This window comes from Mus caroli, unplaced genomic scaffold (assembly GCF_978045245.1).
Source record: "Mus caroli unplaced genomic scaffold, Mus_caroli_1 scaffold_8, whole genome shotgun sequence".
NCBI classification, from domain to species: Eukaryota; Metazoa; Chordata; class Mammalia; order Rodentia; family Muridae; genus Mus; species Mus caroli.
Window position 1 is genome coordinate 53,814,570 of NW_028227263.1, and position 26,188 is coordinate 53,840,757.

General features: G+C 37.1%; 1 protein-coding gene across 2 annotated transcripts; it reads left to right on the plus strand.

The window, feature by feature from the left end:
* The first annotated feature begins 146 nt into the window (after window positions 1–146).
* On the plus strand, window positions 147–26,188 carry Pcf11 (PCF11 cleavage and polyadenylation factor subunit). 2 transcript variants are annotated; one of them, XM_021166809.3, is made up of 16 exons: window positions 147–893; window positions 4,491–4,616; window positions 6,202–6,390; window positions 6,702–6,896; window positions 8,316–9,433; window positions 10,397–10,577; window positions 10,680–11,163; window positions 11,695–13,253; window positions 16,111–16,210; window positions 19,811–19,930; window positions 20,371–20,476; window positions 21,552–21,735; window positions 22,561–22,716; window positions 23,146–23,238; window positions 23,639–23,674; window positions 24,889–26,188. In XM_021166809.3, exons 1-16 carry the CDS (start codon window positions 147–149, stop codon window positions 25,102–25,104), a joined length of 5,610 nt encoding a protein of 1,869 aa, XP_021022468.2. In that variant the 3' UTR covers window positions 25,105–26,188. The 2 variants fall into 2 exon arrangements, with proteins under 2 accessions (XP_021022468.2, XP_021022469.1); XM_021166810.3 differs by having other exon boundaries at window positions 414–893; window positions 10,680–10,770; window positions 24,889–26,179.

The window sequence follows — 26,188 nt, forward strand, 5'->3', positions numbered from 1 at the left end:
GGCGGGAGGAGGATGATTGATGGAGTCGCCCAGTGGTTGGAGGAGTGCAAAGGAGGGACAGAAGGGGCCTGGTGCAGCTTTCATAAACTGGTTGGGCCGGTCCTAGGGAGCCTCCGTCCTCTACTGGCTTCCCTGGATGGGTTGTTATGGTAACAAATGACCGAACAGTCCCTTACGAATTGGCCAATGAGAGCCGACCGTCCTTTGCACCGCGTCTCCGAGCCGGAGGTGTTGCGAAAGCCGAGACTCGGCCGAGGAAGAAGGCGGCGCTTGGACGTATTGCGGAAGGGCCGGGGGCGGGGCCTGTGACACGCGCGGGCCAGCCAATCCCGCCTGGTGTTTCCAACGGCCCCGCCCCTTTACCGCACATTTCCCCTCCCCTAGTTCATTTCGCACGACGCAGCGGTTGGGAACACAGACATTTTCGGAGCTGGAGCCGCCAGTGCCGCCGCCATTTTGTGTCTGTGGAGAAAGAAGCCCCGGCGGCGGCTGGAAGCGGACGGAGATTCCCCGTGAGGCTGCGGCGTTTCTTCCCCGAGGTTCCCCCTGGGTCGTCCCCCATCCCCCCTCCGTGGTCAGCATGTGGTGAAGCCGCAGCCGCCGGAGACCCGGGGAGCGAGGCCGAGGCGTCGGAAGGGAGGCGGGGTGTCGAGCGGCTTCAGCTTCGGCGGCGGCGGACCTCGGAGGGGGGCCGCGGCGCAATGTCAGAGCAGACGCCGGCGGAGGCCGGGGCTGCGGGGGCCCGGGAGGACGCCTGTCGGGATTATCAGTCGTCGCTGGAAGACCTGACCTTCAATAGCAAACCGCACATCAATATGCTGACCATTCTAGCCGAGGAGAACCTGCCCTTCGCCAAGGAGATCGTCTCTCTCATCGAGGCCCAAACCGCCAAGGTTTTTATACACCCCGCAGCCTCCTATTCTTCTAATACTCCTTGATTTTAGTGTCAGCCTCATCCCAGGTCTCGCTTCCATCCGAAGGGGGACGGAGTTCCTCCTCTCCAACCCCCCACCCCCGACTCGGGCTTGGTCTTTGGCCCCGGCTGGGAGCGTGGGCCTCTTTCGGGAGGGAGCGGGGAGGATGCAGGGTGGAGCCCCATTTCCGCTTACCAACTCCCTATTTAGGCCACCTCTGACTACGTCCCCACGCTCGCACGCATCGGGGACAGTCTTTCGGAGGGGGGAAATACTTAGAGGCAGTTGGTGTTTGGGGAGCGAAAGAGTTAAAAAACAAACCATCTTAAGCCCTTGGGAAGGTGGGGAGGGGCTTTCCCTCAGTGTCCTTTTTGGGGAATTGTGCTCTGTGGGTTGGAAGGAGGTGAAGGGGGACCTGGGAGCGAGCTGTCGGTGGGTTGGGTATAGGGAATTGGCCCCGAGTGGAGCAGCGGCCTGTTAGCTCAACATGGCGCCTGCAAAGCACATGATGCGAAAGGGAAGAGAGGAGAGAACCCATTCCCTGCCAGCCAGGCAGCTGCTCTCACCCGTCAGCCCCATTTTGGGGTGGGGGCTGTAGGATCAAACTTTTATTCTCCTCTCGGAGGGTCTGATTTTGCCCCAATGGTAGGAAAATTGGGCTGAGGATGGGGTTTGGGTGTGTGGGGGAGATCTTATCCAACCTGTAGGTGGAGAATTGGCCCAGTGGGTAACAAATACTTGAAGTTTCTTTGAAAAATTCAGTCCCTCCTTTTCCTATTCTCGTTTTCTCCCTTCCCTGATAGTGAAGGCTTGCTTTTCTTCACCCCTTGACCGAAGTGGTCCTTTGCTACCTTCTGTTTTCCCTCTGGTCTTCCTCTTCTGTGGATTCATGTGGGAGCGATATGTTATTTAAGTAAAGTTACTGTTAAACTTAGTTTATATTGAGTCTTAACCGCTTCCCAATTAATACGTTTTAAGTTACTTTTCAAGCTTGTACTTAAGGTTTAGTTTTTTTCTCTAGTTGTTAGTGATTGCAATTATCAGGATGAGCCTCCTTTTAGCAGAGTGAACCCCTTTTAAAAGGCCACTTTAACAACAACCACCAATATATTGTTTAGAGACGGTTTCTGTCTAGTGTACAACTGAGTGGTCTGACTCTAATAAATGGTTTTGAAATGTGTGACTGGTATTATAAAATTTGTGAATAAAACATATAAAATATGTATTTGTCTTTTTTATTTACCTTTGTAAGGTGTAGAATCTGTTTCCAAGAATTTTTACTTTTGTGGTTGTGTGTTTTAAACAAAAGTCTTTAAGTGACTTGGGTTCATTCTTCTTTAGGTCCATCCACTCTTTTGGGTAAATCAGTTCACAAGATACACGGTTTCACGTGGTCCTTTCAAACCTTAATTTAAAGAGGGGGAAAAGGTTTTTTTTTTTGTTTTTGTTTTTTTTGTTTTTCTTTAAGGGCCCAGCAAATTTATCGTGTTCATTTTGACAGCTAAAACAAGTCTTCACCTTTTCCTGTCGAATGCCTGTGAAGCAGCTGGTTTTTAAAAGTAGTATGAGGTTTAAGAAGGAAGCGCTCCTCATACCCAACTTTTTGTTAATAACTACATACATGTTGGCAGAGAAAATATACCTTTTTTTTCCTTGTTGAAGACTTAACATTAAATACCTTTAAAAAAAGAACAGCACTTGGATTTATAAGAACAAAAGTTTTCATACTATATTTTGGGTTTTGGTATTCACGGCACTTAATATTTAGCAGCTCAGATTGCATTCAAAGGAGACAGCTTCTTGCTGGTTTTAAAATGGACCTACAAGACCTTGGAGAACTGAAAACTTTATGCAGAATATATTGACCACATAAAACTTGTATTTGTGTATTTTGTTACACAAAGTGGTGAAAATAGGTGGACTACTTTTTCAAGTCAGCTCAAAGTTTTTGGGCACATGTTTCCTGGTTAATTTTGTAAAGCCAGACTAAGTGGAAGATGTAAAAGTCACTTTGGGAAAAGACTCTTAATCTGGGTTGGGGGTGAGGGGAGGGCTCGACATTATCTGGTAGCAACTGGCTTGGTTTAAATGCTTCTGGGAGTATATGTTTGTGTCCTTACTCTTTAGCATCTCAGCAATACTAAACTAATGGACTCACACCTAATTTCAGTCTTCTCATAACAGTAGGAAAAGGGATATTACATGGAAGGACTTCACTTGTACAATAAAACAGTAGCCTATTGAACAGATTATGGTGGTAAAAGAGCCTATTTAAGTGCAATGATTTCTTAAATGGTATAAAACAAGACATAAGGTGAAGACACACCAAAAAAACATTTGACATGTTGGTACTTAATAGTTTGCCCCCACACAGTGGCTTTGTGAACCCTTTACTAGCACATAAGTTTTTTTTTTAATACAGAATTACTCAAACATTTCTTTAGTCAACTTCGGTTGTAAGGGTGATAACAGAAGCAAGAGCATTTCCACACACTTGTCAGGGCAGTTTGTTTTATGAAGTATGGCATTGCATACCCCAGAAGTGTGAGCTTGCCCTAGCTACAGGTAGCTCTGGGTAAGTGTTCAGTTAGATTCATGTACACATGGGGTGGGTAATTGGGGGTTCACCTAAGTTTTGTGTCCTTAAATCGTGGGTACTCCTGTGGAGTCAGTTAACAGCTTGTATGGCATGTGTGTTAGTGCTCCTCAACAAGTCTGTGAACCTGCTGATGCTTTCTGGAAGCTTGCTGTTCCTTGCTGTAAAAGCCAGTGGTGGGTAGGCTTTGCAGTTCAACTGGGGCAACCTTACCCTGGAAGGGCTGCTACCTTTATCAGCATCACCACACTGGCTCAGCACAAATTTAGAGTCCTTGGTTTGTGCATGTAAGAGGAGAACTATTTCGACGACAGTCCATGCTGTGAAGAAAATCTTCAGGACATCCAGGTTTCCAGTCCAGTTGAACCTGACTTACATGACTCAGCGGCTCCTCTATCCAGTTTTTCTTGTATCAGTAACAAGCTTGCACTTCTGCATGTTTGTGTGCAAGGTTTAAACGTCTTGCCGTTGACTTCGTATGTGAAGTGTGTTTAAGTTCATTATTTGGATTGTAGAAAAGTAATCTTGATGATTTTATAGGTAACAACAAAGCTTTATAGACTTTAACATATAAAATTATCCAGTGAAACCAGGGCATCTATCAGAGTATTTGATTGATTCAAGGTACAACATAAACACAGATCCCCAAGCTGACACTTGGATTACAGAAAATATTTTTCCCTCTCCTTTTATTGCCACTTTGAACACTACCAAGTGCAAACAAATTTATGTTAAGTACTAGAGATAATGGTTTTTCCTCTTGATAGTTCTGAGCTTTTTTTTTTTTTTTATGCACAACTAAAACATTTTAAGAAACAAGTACTTTTGAACACTTTAAAGGCTTATAAAGTTAACATCAAAAGCATTTTGTACCAACAAAGCTAGAGGTCTGTATTGTAGGCTTAAAAACACTTAAAAGTTAATTTTTTTTGGTGGTAATTCACTATACTAAACTTCTCAGTTTCTTTTTTATACTTCAGGCTCCTTCCTCAGAGAAGCTTCCAGTTATGTACCTTATGGATTCTATCGTGAAAAATGTTGGAAGAGAATATCTCACTGCCTTTACTAAAAATCTAGTTGCAACATTTATTTGTGTGTTTGAAAAGGTATCTATATTTAGAAACATTTGAAAAATTTTTAAATGTGTTCCAGATTAAATAAATACTGGTCTCGTGTTGGGTTTTCTTGGGTGGTGGAATGTTTCATTGTTTTGGACATTTACTGTAAAGTGCCTTTTCAAGGAAAGTGGCAAATGCAAGTTTTTTTTGTTAGAATATTAAAATGGATACTGTTTAATCCATTCAAGATTTGAATATACCTTAATTATAATTGTGTGTTTTTGAAATGTTTTGGTTCTGTGAAGTTCTTTGTAGAATATGGACATAAAGCTAGCTTCCAGAGTGCCTAGTCTTGTAGTTTAAATAGTGTGAGGGAGTAGGAAGCGTGAGCCTTCCTGGTTCCTATTAAGTCTTTTCCCCAAGATGTCCTTTAGAGTTGCTACCTTGTTAAAGTTAAAGTTAAACTTTCAGGGGTGTGTGAATGTTGGACCAGTTGATTGCTTTAAGTTATTCTGGAAATACTTTAATTCCTCTTTAGTGCTTGAGAGAAATGCTTGTTAGTGTTCATAGCTAGAAATTGTACATTCCATTGTGACATTTTAGCTGGTTGTTTGGTTAGCAGGAGGTGTTTTCTGAAGTAATTCACACTGAGCAGTAGGGCCCTTGAAGATATTTATTTTAAAGATTCCTAACAACGTAGTTGATGTTATATTTTAAAACTTGTTATAGAAAGTACCAAGTGTCTGAATGGTAGAACTGGGGAGTAGGGTTATTTAAGTGGATAGAAAAGAAATAGTATATAGAGGAATAGTTTGGGGAGCTATATTTCAGATACTAAAAAGTGTCAGTGGTATGAATATTTGATCTTTGCTAAGTACTAATCACTGGAGGCTAAGGACAGCCTACTTTGTAATAATTAATTTAGGGGAACTTAACCTGGTTTAAATTTCAGTATGTTCCAGTTATTTGGGGTTTTGGTATCTTACTTTTACTGAATCTAGTTTTATTACAGTTCATAAAAGTGACCTTGTAAATACAGTCTCTTAACAACATGAATATAGATATAGGGCTAAAGTTAAAAAACCTGTCTTATTAATTACTGGATTTTTCTGCTTTCTAAAAAATCTCCTTATATACATGACAGTGTGAACAGGCAAGATATATAATGCCCATTCTTGCCTAGGATTTTGTGAATTAAAATTATGAGGATATCTTTTGTCCCCAAAGTAGTAGTTCAAGGATAATAGTCATAGTGTATTGCATTTGGTTGTTAGGATAATTTTCTCTTTCTAACTATATGCTACTAGCAAGTAACTTAAAAAACATCAACCATCAGTAAACCAGCTTCTGCTTATGCTTTCGCTCAGCTCATGAGGAGCCCTACAGTGTGGGAACTTAAGCTTTTAAGAAGATAGAAAGTCGCCTGGTTGCTTGCTTAAGTCTATTAGATAATCACTTTTCTGATGTCTTTGAGAACTAATTTTGTTAACTTCAGTGATCAAACCTGCCTTTAATAAGTCTTTGTGATATTTATGTAAAAGTGGATATAATGAATTGGCAAGTAGCTTTATACTTAAAATATATAACATTCTATAGTAACTTAACAAGCCAGAGAATTATTCTGTTGTTTTAGGTGGATGAAAATACTAGAAAAAGTTTATTTAAATTACGTTCCACATGGGATGAAATATTCCCTTTGAAGAAACTTTATGCCTTGGATGTCAGAGTGAATTCATTAGATCCTGCTTGGCCTATTAAACCTCTGCCTCCTAATGTGAATACATCTAGCATCCATGTGAATCCCAAATTTTTAAATAAATCGGTAAGTCTTTATATGAACGATGTATATGGTAGTACAATTTGACTATCAAGTGCTAACTAAGTAAACTTTCCAAAAAGCAAAACTAGAATCAGTTTAGATTGAAAAGGTCATAAATGTGTCTGTGTAATCATCATACCTTTTGTATAACATTGGCATTTTAAATCCCTAAGCTTTTTTTTTTTTTTGCAAACTTTTGTATCGGATATTTGCGATTATGGATAATAGTAAGGTAAAGTTGATAATTTTTAGTTGACCTTTGGCAGTTCTAGATAAATGTTTTGCTTAAAAAGTATTTTTTTTTTTTCTTATAGCCTGATGAGCCTTCAACACCTGGCACAGTGGTCAGTTCCCCCAGTATCTCCACTCCTCCCATTGTACCTGATATACAAAAGAATCTTACCCAAGAACAACTAATAAGGCAGCAGTTACTGGCAAAACAAAAACAGTTGTTAGAACTTCAGCAGAAAAAGCTGGAGCTTGAGTTAGAACAAGCCAAGGCACAACTGGTAAGTAGGGGAAATTTGATATTTAAGTCTTTAACTATACTCTGATAGGGAAATAGTTATTTGAATATTTTATTGATTTGTTTTTTTCTCTACTTTAAAAATGTTACTGGTTCAGACAAATTTTTATATCCTTATTAAAAAACACTTGATTATGAATTGTGTGCTTTTTCTTAATATGTTCTGGTAGATTGCTGTCTTAGGCTACAAATGTGTGTGTGTGTGTGTATGCGCACACACACATAGTGTATGTATATATGTAGTGTGTATGTGTATATATATATAGTATATGTTGTGTGTGTATATATATTGTGTGTGTGTATATATATATATATATATACATGTATATATATATATACATGTATATATGTCAACTAAAAATTAATCAACTTTATCTTACTATTATCCATAATCGCAAATATCCAGTACAATATATACACATACACACACACACACACACACACACACGTACTGGAATCAGTACTGGGGTCCCTATTACCACACAGAACCAGGTTTGATGGCACAAGTCTGTAATTCTAGTAGTTGGGAATAAGAGGCAGGAGAATCAGAACTTCAAGGTCATTGTTAGTGACTTAGCAAGTTTGAGGCCCGTCTGGGCAGCATGTCTCAAAACGCTAGGAAATGAAATACTACTCTTAACAGATTAGCACTATAGTTTTGTTTTTACCTCTGTTTTTAATACGGTTTAAATATTTCAGTTCTAAGATGGTGTATTGTGGTGAATATCTTTAATATTCATGAAGAAATCAGATTTCTAAAAGTTTACAAAAGTCATCAAAAATATAGAGAAACCCGAGTGTACATGTTTGTGCTCATGGAAGACGGTAATTTGTACTTAGTGTCTAAGTTTGTTTGAGATTGAGGTGCAGGAGGACAGAATTTTAAGTTCATTAACATTTTGAGAGGAACCATTTTATAACAAAGTTTAATTAGAATGATTCTGTCTTCTGCAGAGCAGTTGGAGTTTAGTCATGTTACTGTTTTGAGCTTCAGTCTGGTTTAGAATCATGGATAGTTTTGAGGAATTGTTATTTTCTTATGTATTAGAAATTATATTCTAAAATATAAAGGGTTTGTAAGAAGTAAGGTCATTTATGTTTTGGACTCTTCATTATATTCATACGTTAAAAATAGAATATTGCCATGCTTGGCGACATGTCTTTAATTCCAGCACTGGGAGCTAGAGATAGGCAGAACTCTCTCTGTGTGAGTTCCAGGCTTGCCAAGGTTATATAGTAAAACTCTTAACCCCTTTTTTCTCCCCCTTTCCACCCCAAAAGTATGTAGCGTTAATACAGTCTTAAGCAAATGGATATTTGGAAGTGTTGTAGTATAGTCTATATAATGACAAGGAGATAAAGCTGTCTCCATGAGCAGTAACATGAGTATTTTGTATTTCAGGCGGTATCTCTGAGTGTTCAGCAGGAAACAGCCAACTTGGGTCCTGGATCAGTGCCGTCTAAATTACATGTTCCACAAATTCCCACAATGGCTGTTAAAACTCCCCATCAGGTCTCTGTACAATCTGACAAAAGCCGAGCGGGTCCGTCCTTACAAATGCAAGACTTGAAAGGAACTAACCGGGATCCCCGTCTTAACAGGATGAGCCAACATTCTTCCCATGGCAAAGAGCAGAGTCATAGGAAAGAATTTGTAATGAACACAATAAACCAGTCTGATATTAAAACAAGTAAGAATGTACCCTCTGAAAAGCTAAATTCATCCAAACAAGAAAAAAGTAAATCAGGTGAAAGAATACCCAAGAAAGAACTTGACCAGTTAGATTCTAAATCCAAATCTAAGTCTAAATCACCATCACCTTTGAAAAACAAATTATCCCACACAAAAGACTTGAAAAATCAAGACTCTGAAAGTTTGAGGTTGTCTGATATGAGTAAGAGAGATCCACGATTAAAGAAGCATCTTCAGGATAAAGCTGAGGGCAAAGATGAAGATGTAAAAGAAAAGAGAAAAACTGCAGAAAAGAAGGATAAAGATGAGCACATGAAATCATCTGAACACAGGTTGATTGGAAGTAGAAGTAAAATCATAAATGGCATTGTCCAAAAACAAGACATGGTTACAGAAGAATTGGAAAAACAGGGGACAAAACCAGGGAGATCAAGTACTAGAAAGAGATCAAGATCAAGGTCACCTAAGTCTCGGTCACCAATTATACATTCCCCAAAGAGAAGAGATAGACGGTCACCCAAACGAAGGCAAAGAAGTATGTCTCCCAGTTTGGCACCCAAAGCTGGAAAGATGCGTCAGTCAGGACTAAAACAGTCACATATGGAAGAATTCCCACCACCTTCCAGGGAAGAAAGAAATACTAAGAGAAGTGCTAAGCAGGATGTTAGAGATCCCAGACGACTGAAAAAGATGGATGAGGACCGGCCTCAAGAAACTGCAGGTCAACATTCTATGAAGTCAGGTGGTGACCCAAAGGAGAATATAGAGAATTGGCAAAGCTCTAAGTCTGCCAAAAGATGGAAATCTGGTTGGGAAGAAAATAAAAGGTATGTTGCTGATGTTTTTGGTAAAATAAGAAATGTATGATTTTTGTTTTGATATTTTTACTTTATTAAGGCAAGGCTCAATGGTATTGTCAGGCTAGCCTAAACTCACTCAGTAAATAGTGCAGGCTAGCCTCCGTCTACTGATAGTCTTACTACTTAAGCCTCCTGAATGCTGGGGTTAGAGGTGTGATCTTTCTTTCCTGCCTTTACCATATGCAATTCAAAGGTAGTGTTACTTTAGGTACTAGTTGGATGTTAGAATTATATTTCTAGTGGTTAAACACAACTCAGTGGGTTAAATACTTTATATTTCATTAGAGACATGAGAGTTTAGAAAGGTTTGCTCATCAGCTTGTTTATGTTTATATGCTTGTATATGTTTATATGCTTGTTTATGTTTATATGCAAGAATCACAGTTGCTTGTTTTTTGTTTTTAATTGTTGGTATTTTTTGACAGGGCCTAGCTATACTCTGTCTTTGAATCCATGATTCTACTCCATCAGCTTGTTTTCTTTTTCTTTTCTTTTTTAATGGGTGTGTGTATGTGTGTGTGTGTTGGTAGTACTGCTGCTGGGGTCAAACTTAGCATCAAACCTAGTCTTCTGAATCAAATCTTTAAACTCTTAAGAATCAGAAATCCTAGCTGGGCGTGGTGGCGCACGCCTTTAATCCCAGCACTCGGGAGGCAGAGGCAGGCGGATTTCTGAGTTCGAGGCCAGCCTGGTCTACAAAGTGAGCTCCAGGACAGCCAGAGCTATAAAGAGAAACCCTGTCTCGAAAAACCAAAAAAAAAAAAAGAATCAGAAATCCTAACGCTATTTGGTTTGCTTTTTTCAAATTTTTCAGAAGAACTTTATATTCCTATTTTATTTAACCAGATCTTTAAAGTATCCTTAAGTACAGTCTGGGAGTTATATTTTTAAAGTAAACGCTTTGAAGTAATACTGCTTTTGTGGTTTCAGCTTACAGCAGGGTGATGAACATAGTAAACCTCCTCATCTAAGGCATAGGGAGAGCTGGTCAAGCACTAAAGGAATCTTGTCACCTCGAGCCCCAAAGCAGCAGCACCGATTAAGTGTAGATGCCAATCTTCAAATTCCTAAAGAGTTAACTCTTGCAAGCAAAAGAGAATTGCTTCAAAAGGTAGTGACTATCATTAATTTCGTGTAGTTATTTTACTTTACTTAGTTTTTTGGTATTTTTTATATTTAAGATACTTAATTTTGTTTTATTATCCCTATGCAGACGAGTGAACGTTTAGCATCTGGTGAAATTACACAGGATGAGTTCCTTGTTGTTGTGCATCAAATTCGACAGCTATTTCAGTATCAAGAAGGTAAACATAGATGCAATGTACGGGATAGTCCTAAAGAAGAAAATAAAGGTGGATTAAAAAAGAAACCTCTCTTATCTGATGCTGAATTAACCTACTATGAACATAAAGCAAAACTGAAAAGGACACAGGTTCAGCATTCATTTCCAAGACTTGATCTCTTAGATCCTGATATTTTTGACTACCCTTTGACTGATGCCTTGTTGTCTGGAATAGAATGTGAGCCATCCAAAAGTAAACATGCAAGTAGGAATAGTGGAGCACAGTTTGACAGAAAAGAACAATTTAGTGAAAGAGCAAGACGTCCTTCTCCTATATCTGGGAGTCGTACTTATGCTGAGAATCTTTCACCCCATGAGGGCCGGAGAAGACATGACGAGCAAGTCTCTGCTAAAGGTAGAAAAAGTTAAATGAGATTATGCCTATTGAATCACACAGCAGTGAAGGGAAAATGAACAAGCTAAGTGGGGCTGGATTTTATCACTGTTCTGACTAACTTTGTGTATATGTGTGTGTATCTCTGTTTTGTTGCCTTTTTCCATAGAAAGGGAAGGGACCTAGTTAATAATTTATGAAGTTATATTAGGGACTTCACTAGGTTTTATTTTCTAAATATTTAATTTGGTTAAATCCACAAAACCCAAGGGAATATGTATTCTAGTTTTTACACATAGGAAACAAAACTAGAGATGTTAAGTAATTTGCTCTCAAAGTGAAATGACAAGTACCTTGACAGGATGGGAATTTTTTAATGCTAGGTGTATCTGAATCAAAAGGGCATCTTCTTAACTGTTGCTGCTGTCTCTTCCCTACCCACTAATATAGTGAGATAATCTATCTTTGGACAAGTTTTAGATAACTCTAAGAAATAGAGATAAGTGGATGTAAAGTCACTTTAGTGAAAATGTATATTTTTCTTTTTGAAAGGTGTACGAGAGGAACAGAGATCACCATTCAATGATCGTTTTCCACTTAAGCGACCTAGATATGAAGATTCAGATAAACCATTTGTAGATGGCCCAGCATCAAGATTTGCTGGCCTTGATACAAATCAGCGACTTACAGCTCTAGCTGAAGACCGACCATTATTTGATGGACCTGGTAGGCCATCTGTGACGAGAGATGGCCCAGCCAAGATGATTTTTGAAGGACCTAATAAATTAAGCCCTAGAATTGATGGACCTCCTACACCAGGTTCTCTTCGGTTTGATGGGTCACCAGGACAAATGGGGGGAGGAGGCCCTATGAGATTTGAAGGACCACAAGGTCAGTTAGGAGGTGGGTGTCCTTTGAGATTTGAAGGTCCTCCAGGACCAGTAGGAACACCTCTGCGGTTTGAAGGGCCAATTGGTCAAGGAGGAGGAGGTGGTTTTCGATTTGAAGGTTCACCTAGTTTGAGGTTTGAGGGATCTACAGGTGGTTTACGATTTGAAGGACCAGGGGGTCAGCCTGTGGGTGGTCTCAGGTTTGAAGGACATCGTGGTCAACCTGTGGGTGGTCTCAGGTTTGAGGGACCTCATGGACAGCCTGTGGGCAGTCTTAGATTTGATAATCCTCGAGGTCAGCCTGTAGGAGGACTTAGATTTGAAGGGGGTCATGGTCCATCAGGGGCTGCAATTAGGTTTGATGGGCCTCATGGTCAGCCAGGTGGTGGTGGTGGTATCAGATTTGAGGGCCCTTTGCTACAGCAAGGAGTTGGAATGAGGTTTGAGGGTCCCCATGGTCAGTCTGTAGCTGGTCTGAGATTTGAAGGACATAATCAACTAGGTGGGAACCTTAGGTTTGAGGGACCACATGGTCAACCAGGGGTTGGGATCAGGTTTGAAGGACCTATAGTTCAACAAGGAGGTGGAATGAGGTTTGAAGGTCCTGTACCAGGAGGTGGCCTGAGAATTGAAGGGCCTCTGGGTCAAGGTGGTCCTAGATTTGAAGGTTGTCACTCTTTAAGGTTTGATGGACAGCCAGGTCAACCATCACTTTTGCCAAGATTTGATGGATTACATGGCCAGCCAGGTCCTAGATTTGAAAGAACTGGTCAGCCAGGTCCACAGAGGTTTGATGGACCACCTGGACAGCAGGTTCAACCAAGATTTGATGGTGTACCTCAAAGATTTGATGGGCCACAACACCAGCAAGCATCAAGATTTGATATTCCTCTTGGTCTACAAGGAACTCGATTTGACAATCATCCTTCACAAAGGATTGAATCTTTCAATCATTCTGGCCCATATAATGATCCACCTAGCAATGCTTTTAATGTTCCATCTCAAGGATTACAGTTCCAAAGACATGAACAAATATTTGATACACCTCAAGGACCAAATTTTAATGGACCACATGGCCCTGGGACTCAGAATTTCCCAAATCCCATTAACAGAGCTTCTGGACACTATTTTGATGAAAAGAATCTTCAGAGTTCTCAGTTTGGAAACTTTGGCAATTTGCCTACACCAATATCAGTAGGAAATATTCAGGCATCTCAACAGGTAAGCTGCTCCAGTTCTAAAATTGTATTAATTATGTAGGTAAGTAAACTTTTAGTACCGATTTGCAGTCTAGGCTGCTCTCAAATTCTGTCTGTGTAGGTTAATTTTCAAGGTTGACTTAAATTTTTTTCTTTTCTTTTTTCTTTCTTCTTCTTTTTTTTTTTTTTTTAATGTTTTTAGTATTTGGGAAAAGCTTTAAGAATGTACTTTATGGAATAAGTTCTTAATGTAACACCTGAGTATTAGGAAAGTGAGATGAGAGTTTTTTTTTGGAGTTGATGTTTGCCACTTAAACTCAAAATGATTGTAGCTTTTAATCGTTTCAGTTTCCTTCTCTCTAATGGAATATGTGCACTTATTTTATTTTCAAAAGATCATAATTTATGTGCTATGTGCCTATCTTTTCAAGGGTGTCCAGGTAACTTACAGGCCAGACACAGGGCACTGGAGCTCCTGTGGGCTGTTTCATATGTATGCTGGGACCTGAACTTAGGTACTCTGGAAGAGCAGAACAGAAAGTACTTCTAACAACAATAGCATCTTTTCAGCACCCCCCCCCTTTTTTTTTTTTTTGAAAAGGTCTCATTTAGCATTGACTGGTATCGAGCTCTGTGTACCAGTGGGTGACTTTGAACTTGAGTCTCCTGTCTCCACCTATGGAGTGCTGGAACTACAGGCGTTCCCATTGTTCCCAGTGCTGGGGGTTAAACAAGGGCTTTGTGTGAGATAGGCAAGCACTCTACTGATAGCCACTAAACTGTTTTTTTATTAATTGTATTTTTGTGTGTTTGTGTGTGTTGGTATGCATATGTGCCATGGTGAGGTCAAGGTCAACTTGTGGGAAGCACTTTTCTCCTACCCATGTGGGCACCAGGGATCATCAGGCTTGATGGCAGGCACATTTCACCACTGAGCTATCTTGCTGGCTTCACTGCACATTTTTTTGTTGAATTCTTTTTTGTTTTGTTATGCTAATATGTTTTAATAACCTCCATTGCCCTGGACAGCTGTTGAGCACTCATTTGTTTAGAAGAAATCATTAGAGCCAGTTCGCTTTGAATGTTTTAACCAAGAATTTCCTTAGTCTGAGTTAAAAAATGAAGTTGTATATACTTTTATAATTTTTAATTTTCTATTTTCATCACATTTTTTAGGTACTCTAGTTGTATAAAATTGCTTGATATTAAAGTCCACATGGCAAACTTGCTACCTGCCTTCTGATATGATACATATGAATGTGTGCAGTCATCCGTCCGTATACTTGGGCATTTTTTGTTGTTTTAAAAGAGTCTCATTTGTAGCTCAAGCTGAGTAGAGCTTGTTGTGTAGCTCAGGTTGCCCTTGAAGTCTCAGTTCTCCTGTCTTAGCCTGTTTACAGGCCTGTTTAACCATCCTTGGCTTTATTCTGCATACTTTTTTTTTCTTTAAGATTTATTTGTTGTGTTCTATGTGTATGAATGTTTTCCTGCATGTATGTATGTATAGCACGTGTGGGTAGTTACACTGGAGTCCAGAAGAAGGCATCAGATTTTCCCTGGAACTGGAATGACAGGTGGTTGTGAGCCACCAAGGCGGTGCTGTGAACCAACCCAGGTTCTTGGTGAGAGCAGCCAGTTCTCTCAAACCACTGAGCCAACTCCAGCTTGTTTGTTTGTTTTTGAGACAGAGTCTTTCTGTGTAGCTTCATATGATCTGGAACTCAATTATGTAGAAATGATACTATTATTACCAGATGTTGTTTAATGGTGTTTTTAGCCTTTTTTTTTGTGTGTGTGTGTGATGTATCAAATGGGTTTGTGTGTGTGTGTTCTGCACCATTGAGGTGTCACAAGGATAGTGAACAAGATTCAGGAATGATTTAATATATAAAATAATAATAGAATAAAAGATTTATATAACTAAATCCAAAATACCAAATTTGTATGTTACTACATTACTTATTTTATTACTTTATTGTAATCTTTATCTTCTTATGGTTCTGTAGCTTGAAACTCAGAGACTCTCAGCAGTGATAGAAGCCATAGTTTAAGGCCTACACTCTTATATTTGTTTTTTGTAAGTAAGGTCTCAAATTTGTAGTTCAAGGTGTCCAGACCTCAAACTTTATAGTCTATGCCTGTCTTAATCTCTCAACTGCTGGGATTATAGATGTGAGCTACCATCCCCAGCTGTTTGGTTTCTTTATTCCCTTTGATGACTTTTGTACTTTGAACTCAGCTATAACCTTACTCAAAACTTGAAGTTCACATTGCTGCATATTTTTCTTTGCTTTTTTTTTCAAGACATGGTCTTGTTAGCATAACTCAGGATGGCCTTAAATTTGCAGTTCTCTTGCCTCAGCTCCCAAGTTACCATTTCCTGGGATTATAGTTATGTGCAATCATACCTGGCTGAAACAAACTTTTGAGTGGAAAAAAGCCAAAGTTAGGAATTCTGACTTCAACTTTGCTAACTAGCAGCTCTTTGTGAAATAAGGAAAAGCAGCCTCAGCGTAAAGTGACTTGTATAGCATAAACACATGATTTCTTTTAAGGAAGTCTCCCCTCATTATTCCCCACCCTCAGAGTTTCTCTGTAGCCCTGGCTGTCCTGAAACTCTCTCTGTAGACTACACTACCCTGAAATTCAGAGTCCTACCTCTGTATTCTAATGCTCTTTCTCACTTAAAGGAAGTTTTAACTTAGTCTCATTTCCTTATAACTCTGAAACAGAAGCTACTAAAGTTTGTGGAAGTACAGCAGTTGTTACTTTTTAAATCTTTATCACCATTGACCTGGGCCTTAGGACATTTGTATGTGATAGAATGTGATTAGAAATTTTTAGAAAGAATGTTTTTAAAATTAGCATTTATCTTAAAGGTTCTGACTGGTGTTGCTCAGCCAGTAGCGTTTGGCCAAGGACAACAGTTTTTACCAGTTCATCCACAGAATCCTGGGGCTTTTATTCAAAATCCTTCAGGTATGTACTTTTGCACTGTGTGATATTTTCAAGACATAACTTTTGTTTAATATCTGTTAGTTTAGAAAATGGCATTTTTGAGAGTTTGTGTTCAATTTATAGAAATTTAATCTGGCTAAAGTGTTTTTATCCTCTGAGTTTATGTTGTTGACCTATGGTCATGCAAACTTGTTTTACAGCTAGAGATAATTAAATTGGACATACAGAGTGTAATCAAGAGGGAAAGAAGTCTTTTGAGTGGAGGTTGGCTAGAGGAATTTTGTTGTGTTAGGGTGAAGAAAATTATAAATTGCAGAAACTTTAGTTGGTATTTGTAGCTTTTTTGAGTGTGTGCTATGATCAGTAAACATAAATACGGGGGGGATACCACCTCAGAAAATGATTCATTTGAAAACTTTTAATGGGTGGATGAATAGAAAACAACCCTAATTTCTTAGCCAGGTCTCCCAGTAGGAATTTTTGTTATTTTAGAGTGAATAATAATAATGGATTTTAAAATTAATTTTACTTTGTGGTAAATGGGAAATATATATATTTGTGTGTATGCATATATATATTATATACTGCTGTGATACTTGTTCTAGTTTCTAAATCAGAGTACAGCATGCATGAAGCCCTGGGTTCAAGCCAAACAAAACATTTCTAAGCTGTTTCAGAAGCATATTTTGGTGCTAGAAAGTAGCTTGTGCACAGAGCACTTGCCTAGCATGTACAAAGCCTTGAGTTCCATCCCAAGCACCCATACCACACATAAAAATCTCCCAAACAAAAGGCACAACCAAAACCACAACCCCCTCCAAAGAATACTTTTAACATGAAATTGTTACTGACTTATCAAAGTTTTAAAGAATTATCATAACTTACAAACTAAGGAAATTTTAATGAAGCTATATTTTATGAGTTAGTTCTTAAAATTCTGTCCGTTTGAATTTAATTTCTTTTAATTTCTAGATGGATAATTAGGGTTAGTTAGCAAAACGCCCTCTCCCATCTATTATATAGTTGTGGCTGGGTCAAGCATAAACAAGTGTCCTCGTTCAGTTTTCCTCTTTAAAAGGAGATAGTAGTGTCAGTATTTCTTGGAAGAAATATTAATTTCTTAAAATTTAAATGCAAAAAATGAGATGTGTTTTAAGTGTCATGATTATATTTTTCTTTAGAAACTACTTTTTCTGGTTGAGTAAAGAATTTGTTGGGGATGTAGAGATGGCTTAGAATATAAGACTATATTCAGCTTTTGTAGGGGACCTATGTAGCTTGCGTTACAGGGAGATCCTGTACCTCTGGTCTCTATGGGTACTTGTGCATGTGTGCACATATCTTTATACGTATGTGTACACACACATACAGACACACACATATGTACTGGCCTCTATGGACACTTGTACACATGTGTCTATACATACAAATAAAATAATTCTTTAGAAAAAGTTTGTCATGTTGAGGTTAATGGCATAAAGTTTAAAAACTATACTTTTTTCTAGTTTTTAGAATGTTGCGTTTTACACACACACATACACACACACACACACACACACACACATATATATATATATATATATATAATCATGTAAGAAGAGCCTTGTTGCAGACGAATTGACAAGTTTGTTCCCTGGGTTGAGAATATTGGACGAGGCCTTATATGTATTTTTCTTAAGTTCTGCTTTTTCCTTCAAAAAGTATGAACTATTATTAGGAAGCTGTCTTTAAGATTCTCTTAATATTCTTTAATTGAAAGTAAAAAAAAAGTCCTTCTGTAGTTCTTTTCTTGTTCATTTGCTGCATTTCATGTAAGGCTTTGTGCTAGGAGGAATTTAGTGTAAGCTTCATCCTTTAAAGAACTTTTAGTATGTCACATGTTCTTCCCCCATAAGTACTGTATATTGTGTCAAATAACACCTCATTGCCTTACAGATACTATTTATTTAACCCTCATGTCAACCTCAGGCAGGGAACTATTATTCCTCTTTTATAAGCAGTAAAAGTTTAGGCCGCAATAAGCAACTACTTCACGTCTCACAATTAGAAAGTAGAATTTCTAGCTACAATTCCAGAAATTAGTATCAATGTTCTTTATCACTGCAGAACTTGGATACTTCCAAACAAATGAATAGCTAATTATCCCCCTTAGGCATACATATAAATATCTTATTCTAGTGGAATACAAATGTTGAACTTGTGTAAATGCCATTGTAAATATTGAGGCAAACTTACTCCTTCATTCAGATATTTAAGTTGAATAGACAGTTAATTAATTAATTTATATATACACGCATATGTATATATGTTTTATACATATATATATGTTTTATACATACATGCATATATAATATATATACATATACATATATATACATACACACACTGTTGGATATATGTAATGGTCAAAGGTAGGACTATATGTATTATGGATACAAGTTGATTCTGCCATTCAGTGGAACAGTTAATAGAATTTTTTCCTGGAGGTGTAGGCAGATAGTTAACAGTGGTAAACACTAAAATATTAATTTTCACATAGGATCTCACTATGTAGTCCTGGCTGGACTATAACATATGTAGACCAGGCTGGCCTCTTAACAGATCTGCCTGCTTCTGCTTCCTGAGTCCTGGGCATTAAGAGGATGCACCACCATGACTGATAAAATACACTTTTTCAAATGGTGCTAGAACCCAAACTAGGGCCTTTTGAGTTTGCTAGGTAAGCACTTTTCTGCCTACCTGCTGTCCTGTTTTTACAAATGAGTTAAAGGCTTAGTTATTAGCATAGTGCTAACAAAGTAATGGGGTTTGAGAAGATTTTTGTCTTACTCAATTTGTTAAGGCTTTGATAAAGTTGATAATGTTTAGCAATGGTTTGAATTCCTTTGCAAGGCCAGCTCAACAAATATTGGGGCTAGGTGTCCTGTGCTTCAGGGCTCATACCCTTTCATGAATCATTTCTCTGGTTTATCATGCCAGGGAGCAACAGTCAGCAGCACTACACCTTTGGCTTTGAGCTTTTAAAAGAGATGCTTCAATATTTAATCCTTGGAGAACTACTTTTTGAGGTGGTTAGATCAGGGCTAGTGAAACAGAAAGGTAGAAGTTGGTCTTAGACACGGTGCTGCATGCATAGAAGAATCATGAGGCTTATTGTTCTTTGAATCCTGCTTTTATTTGGTATGAAAATAAAGTGATAAAGTGACAAAGTAATACCACCTTTAAAAATGTAAATATATAAAAATTATTTAAATATATTACTTAATAAGTTAAATTAATAAATTTGATAATTTAAAATTTAAATAATTTTAGCTTAAGTAACTTTTAAAATATAAATATGTGTATGTGTATATATATATATATGTGTGTGTGTGTGTATATATATATGTATACACACACACATACATTTTTATTGTAAAATACTCTAAGTACTTTAGTATTTATCCTGGAATATTTTTCAAGTAATGATTTGTCAGCCAAAAAGAAAACCTGAGCTTTTAAAATAATTAAACCTATCATAAAAAGGTTTGTTGTTGTTGGAATATCTTGAAGAAAGCTGTAACTTTGAAGAAATAGTATGAGTCTTTATGTTCTATTAAGAATTTTTTTTTTTTTAATAAGGCGGTCTTCCTAAGGCATATCCTGATAATCATCTCAGTCAGGTGGATGTAAACGAATTGTTTTCAAAACTGCTAAAAACAGGAATTCTCAAATTGTCACAGCCTGATTCAGCTACAGCACGTGAGTATGGCTGTATATTTATATACACCAAGCTTAATTAAGTCAGAGATACTATTATTATGAGGACTAATAAGTTATTGTAAAGTTCTACTCTTGAATAAATTAGTATACCTTTTGGTGTCTTTTGAAAAACAAGTATAGTTTTTAATAGTGAGATTGTTAACAATTTCAAAAGATTGAACTATCCTCCTGGCCCACTGTTTTAGTTAACATTACTACAAATATCATGTACTGATTTTTACTAGTTCCATCTATTAATTTGGTGTTTGAAAATAATTTGAATGTTAAGGAAACAAGATTTTAAATTTTTTTTAGGTTCCTTTGCCAGTAAACGTAGCAAACACACTTACATACTAGATTTCTGTATGCTTGTAACCAGTGTTTGACTCTAAAGAACAGAACAGAATATAGTATTGAAAAATGAATCTTCTCAACTGCAGAGGTAAACGAGGCTGTTGCTCAGCCTCCCCCTGAGGAGGAGGAGGATCAGAATGAAGATCAAGATGTTCCAGATCTTACTAATTTCACAATTGAAGAATTGAAGCAGTATGTGATGTTTTACATTTTAATCATTAATGTACATTGTTCTGACCTTCTGTGTGTGAGTGGAGGTGCATGCATGCATGTTATTGTGTTTGTGTAGGCTAGAGGGCAAGTTTTGGGAGTTGGTTCTCTCCTTCCATTGTGGTTTCTGGGGGTTGAACTCATACCATGAAGCTTTTGTGACAAGTACTTTTTATCTATGACAATCATTCAGATAACAGTGGCTTGAATCCTACCTTTGATCTGCTGCTCAAGTTTAAATGTTACGCACTAATAGTTATTCATGGCTTTATTTCGTACTTTTTATATTTATTTTTTATTTTCATTTTCTTCTTTCTTTCTTGAGATGTCTTGTTAGCCTGAGCTGAACTCTGAATACTGGGATTACAAGTGTGAGCCATCATGCTCTACTTGTAGATAGCAAGGAAAACTGTAAATAGAACGTAAACATTAGGAGCTAGAGAGATGACTCAGTGGTTAAGAGAATATACTGTTTTTCCAGAATCTCTGAGTTGGATTCCAAGCATCCACATCAGGTGGTTCATAACCTCTTGCACCTCCAGCTCCTTGGGACCTGACATCTCTATCCTCTTTGGGCACCTGCATCCATGTGCCCATATATAGAAAATCTTTAAAATAATTTTCTATTTCTTGTTCAGCATACTATTTTATTACTTATAACTTTTAACTGTTTTTTAAACTGGAATAGGACATTTGATTTATTCAAAACATTAATATTGTAGGGAGGTGAGATCTCTTGCCCTATCTTTCTACTAATCATGTCTTCTCTATATTGATAGTAACTTCATACTAAGCAGTTGAATTGCTGTTGCCTTGTTAGCCTATAGTGTTATTCCATTTTTAGCCAAAAGGGAGTAAGTAAAGTAACCAAGGCAAATTTATAAATAAGAAAATAGGCTCCATGTTTCACATTTAACCAAAGCTAAAGTAAAAAGGATCAGTAAGACAGTAAATTTTACATAGATCATTCTTGGTTTGATTCCTGTTAAGATATAGAAAACTTAAGTATTTTTTTAGCCACTGTCATGTCTTAAAACTTTTTTTTTCCTTGAAATAGACGTTATGACAGTGTTATAAACCGGCTGTACACTGGGATTCAATGTTACTCTTGTGGAATGAGGTTTACGACATCCCAGACAGATGTTTATGCAGATCACTTGGATTGGCATTATCGGCAAAATAGAACTGAGAAAGATGTTAGCAGAAAAGTCACTCATAGACGTTGGTACTACAGTCTAACAGTAAGTAATCCATATGCCTCTTAGTTATCTAGATGTCATTTATATTCTGAAGTATATGTTTAAATAGTTGCTGGAAGTTATGAACTTTCTGAATAAAACTTGATCCATGGAAAATAGATTCTTTTTGGGTTTTAGATTAATGGTTTTTTTGTGTATGAGCATCTTTGCTGCACTTCAAGCTTTATGAGATCTGACACTTCCAGCTTCCTTGGAGCATAGATCTTCCTGTACCCATAGATCTTTTAAAAATATGTACATTTCTAATTTTTGTTTAGTATTTGTGGGAACTTTTAGCTATTCTTTAAAGTAGAATGCACTTATGTATATAGTGCTTGAGGAGGCCAAAAGAGGGTGTTGGATCCCTTGGAACTGGAGTTAACAGATGGTTGTGAGCTACCATGTTAGTGGAACTGACCCATGGTCCCACAAGAGCAATAAATGCTCTTAACTGCTAAGCCATCTCTCCAGTTCCAAAATTAAATATAAATGAAAAATTGTGGTTTATCTTAAGTTAATGGTATCTTAGAGTTTATAGGAAGTTAGCATTAAGATCTCTCAGTCACTGCCTGATTTGGTGGCTGGAAGACTGCCAGTAGGCCAAGCGTGGCTACATGATTGACGGCTGGGCTACATAATAAGACCCTGTCAGAAAGAAAAAAAAAAAAAGATTAGTTATAGGGCTCAAAGAAAACAAGTATATTAAAATAACATCAGAGCATATTGTATGAAAATGAACCCATAACTTTAAAGTGATTACAGTTATGACAAAGTGTGTAAAAGTGTGGACAGAAATTAACGTAATCTTTTACATCATTTCCTCTTAAGGATTGGATAGAATTTGAAGAAATAGCTGATCTGGAAGAACGTGCAAAAAGCCAGTTTTTTGAAAAGGTTCATGAAGAGGTTGTCCTTAAAACTCAGGAGGCTGCTAAAGAAAAGGAGTTCCAAAGTGTACCTGCTGGACCAGCTGGAGCAGTTGAGGTAATAGAAAGGTGTTTCAATTCCCTGTCTTTGACAGTGTTAAAGTCACATCCTTTTAAGTCATAAACACTTATGCTTTATCCCTGGCATGGTAGCACAGTGGATCAGGGTTCAAGACCAGGCCCTGCGTATAGACTTGGATGCCAGCCTAGGGTACATGAGACAATATTGTAAGCAAATATAAAAGGATTTCTTGTAAGCTTTTTAAAATAACAAAACAAAATCTTGGCTGTTTCATGACCAATTTGGGTTGGATGCCATTAGTGGCTAACATAGTGAAATGCTACTAAATAACCTTTTTGTAAAAGGCTGCAACAATCCATAAAACTATTGAACATTCCTTAAAAATCTGTATTTTTAAAATTTTACTTGAAAAGGTTTTTATCTTAATGAACAATGTAAATTTCATTTTATATGATTCTATTTCAGAGTTGTGAAATCTGTCAAGAACAATTTGAACAGTACTGGGATGAAGAGGAGGAAGAATGGCACTTAAAAAATGCTATTAGAGTAGATGGGAAGGTAAGAAAGTGTTAATGAGCATGTTTCGAGTAACTCACCCTTTTAAAGATGATTCATAATCCTTTCTGGGTTTGGTTTGTAAAAAAAAATTCTGGACTTTCAGTAGTCAGCGTTTCCTTTAGAGGGATTCTAGCAACCATATGAGGCTGATGCTAGACTCAACTAGATTTTCTAACTACACTATAGTTAACGATCAGAACTGTTATTCTCTTGAAAATAAAGCTAGGCATTATAACTGTACAAAGCCAAGTTTAAAAGAGATAGGTATGGTTAAATGTTTAGATTTTACTAATTTTTTTGGACCAAATAAATTTTATCCTTTTGATTTAAAAATTAAAGAAATTAGAATAACATATTACAAATGATCATGCATGTAATAGCTATTTTTTTCCCTCTTCAGATTTACCATCCATCATGTTATGAAGATTATCAAAATGTAAGTTCTTTTTGGGTATTGTATGTTTTTACTTTAATTTTTTTTAAAGTTAGTAGGTTGTTTATTAAATATTGGCATTAGATAGGCTCTGTTGTACTTGATTTATCACTGATAAAATACAAATTAAAATCCGTAGTAATGTTTTTATATTTCTTGCTTTGTTTACTTGAATCTTTTTAACTTTTATTGGACCACTAGGCAGAGAAAAGTAGAAAACTAAAGGATTATGATGGGCAAAAATTTTTAGGGGTCTGGAAAGAACTAATTTTTTTCTTATGTCTACTTACTTACTAGAGGGATGATATTTTGAAAATTGTTAGGCTAGGCATTGGTGGCACATACCTTTTAATGACAGGACTTGAGAGGCAGGAGGATCTTTAGAATTTGAGACCAACCTGGTCTACATAGTTCCAGAATAGCCAAGACCACATAGCAACACTGTAAATAAATAGAAATTTGTGTCTGTAGTTTAATGTATGTGAATACAAGTTGAATATGTACCACAAAACACATGCGGAGGTCAGAAGACAACCTTGGGTGTTAGTTAGTCCTTAACCTTTCATGAGTCTCTCTTCTTTTGTGATTGTACCAGGCTAGCCGTTCTACAAGTTCCCAGGGATTCTCTTATGTATCCAAATTTTGTGTGTTCTGGAGATTTGAACTCAGGCCCTTACATTTGCATGGTCAGCTTTCATTTTATCCACTGAGTCATCTTTCCAGCTCTCATAATACACTTTAAATGATGACTTATATAAAATTGGCAACATGCCAGTCTAGTAGCCCTAGAAATCCAATTATCTCTACTTTGACCTTTCTAAACCAGTGGAACATGTGGACTACTCATGACACTGCTTTGATACAGATTTTAATACATATTTAGGTAACTGGAAGACTAGTGTTTCCTAGAGTATTTCTGATGCAGGGATTTTAAGAAATCTCAAAAGACTATTTAACATTCACATAACAAGACTCACAAAGTTAAGAAAGGATTGCCTGCTGTTGTATAACATTTAACTACTGACGCCTCTCTGACTTCTTTTAGTGGTATCAAAGTTAATGTACTTTCTTGCTGAGTACATACTGAACAGTGTTAGCTTGTGGGAAGCAAGCATTGTAATTGGATGTGGTAGTCCTTTGTTTGAACTCTTAAACATAATTGTTACTTAATATGATTTGAACCTTCATTAGTACTTATAGGGATTTTCATTTTGTAGACATCTTCATTTGATTGCACACCATCTCCCAGCAAGACACCAGTTGAAAACCCTTTGAACATTATGTTGAACATTGTCAAAAACGAATTGCAAGAACCCTGTGAAAGTCCCAAAGTTAAGGAAGAACAAATTGATGCCCCACCAGCTTGTTCAGAAGAAAGTGTAGCAACACCCACTGAAATTAAAACAGAAAGTGATACAGTTGAGTCAGTTTAAATAAAATGAGAAAGGTATGCTTTTCTTTTTTAACAAAAGCTGCTGTTGGATCTAGGTGAAGAATTTTTTTATGTATATATAGACATATCTATATTAATTGTCTAGCTGTGGCAGGGCCTTCAGCTATCATTTGGTTAATAAATACATTTTAGTATTTGCATTTCCTACTGCCTGCACAGTTTCAGGTGCTTGTTGTGTGAAAGTTCTGTAGATGAGTGCAAATGTAACAAAATGAAATTGTATGTGTACAAATGTACAATTTTCACTTGTGAACTGTAAATTATAAATAAAAAATATTTTTGCTATCCATGGAGTGTAATATTTATGCACACCATCAAATAAAGACAGTGTTTCTATACTTTTATTGGGCAAGAATGGAACTGAACAGCAATCTTAACATGGTTTTTTTTTCTAGTAGCTTCCTGGGACTTAATGCAGCAAAGTTTCAAACTTAGTTTTTCTCAAATAGAAAAGCAAGATAAAAAAACAAAAAGGACATGTGTGCTTACATATAGATATGTATCTCCAGTTAGAGTCATCCACAATGTCCACTTTTGGAAAGTATGTAATGAAACAGTAAGGCTTATTTAAACTTGGACACTGATGCCATCAAGCAACTAACAAATATATTTAAGTACTAAAAGTGATTTTACTTTTTAGAAAATATTTTTAAAATTGTCAATTTAATTGCAGATGAACACATTTCTATTTTAAGTTACAGGGATTCTGTATAAGAATGTTCATATGAAAAACATGGTTAACTTTTTTCTTTGTTGGTTTTGATTGAATTAGATGGGTAACATGAGATGTTAATATTCATACATGTAATAAACTGAATGATGAACAATCTTGGTTTGTATTTCTTGAGTGACCTTATAATGTGACCCTTATGTTTAATGTGTGTTTTAAAACATGAGTGCAGTGACAGTTATGAGCCATACTCCCAGATATGATTATTATTCCATTTATAGAAGATACATATACAGTATTAAAACTTGTGAATTTTTTTTGTGGGAGTTGGAAGGCTTTCTTCATGTGATTTCTTTGATTATAGCACTAAAGGGTACTCTGGTTTGTGAATAAA

What these genes read in the sequence shown, in the direction of transcription:
- Pcf11 (XM_021166809.3), top strand. Translation starts at nt 147, where the DNA reads ATGGTAACAAATGACCGAACAGTCCCTTACGAATTGGCCAATGAGAGC. An exon ending in TCGAGGCCCAAACCGCCAAG is followed by an intron (nt 894 to 4,490) that starts GTTTTTATACAC and finishes TTTATACTTCAG; the next exon opens with GCTCCTTCCTCAGAGAAGCT. An exon ending in CTATTAGAGTAGATGGGAAG is followed by an intron (nt 23,239 to 23,638) that starts GTAAGAAAGTGT and finishes TTCCCTCTTCAG; the next exon opens with ATTTACCATCCATCATGTTA.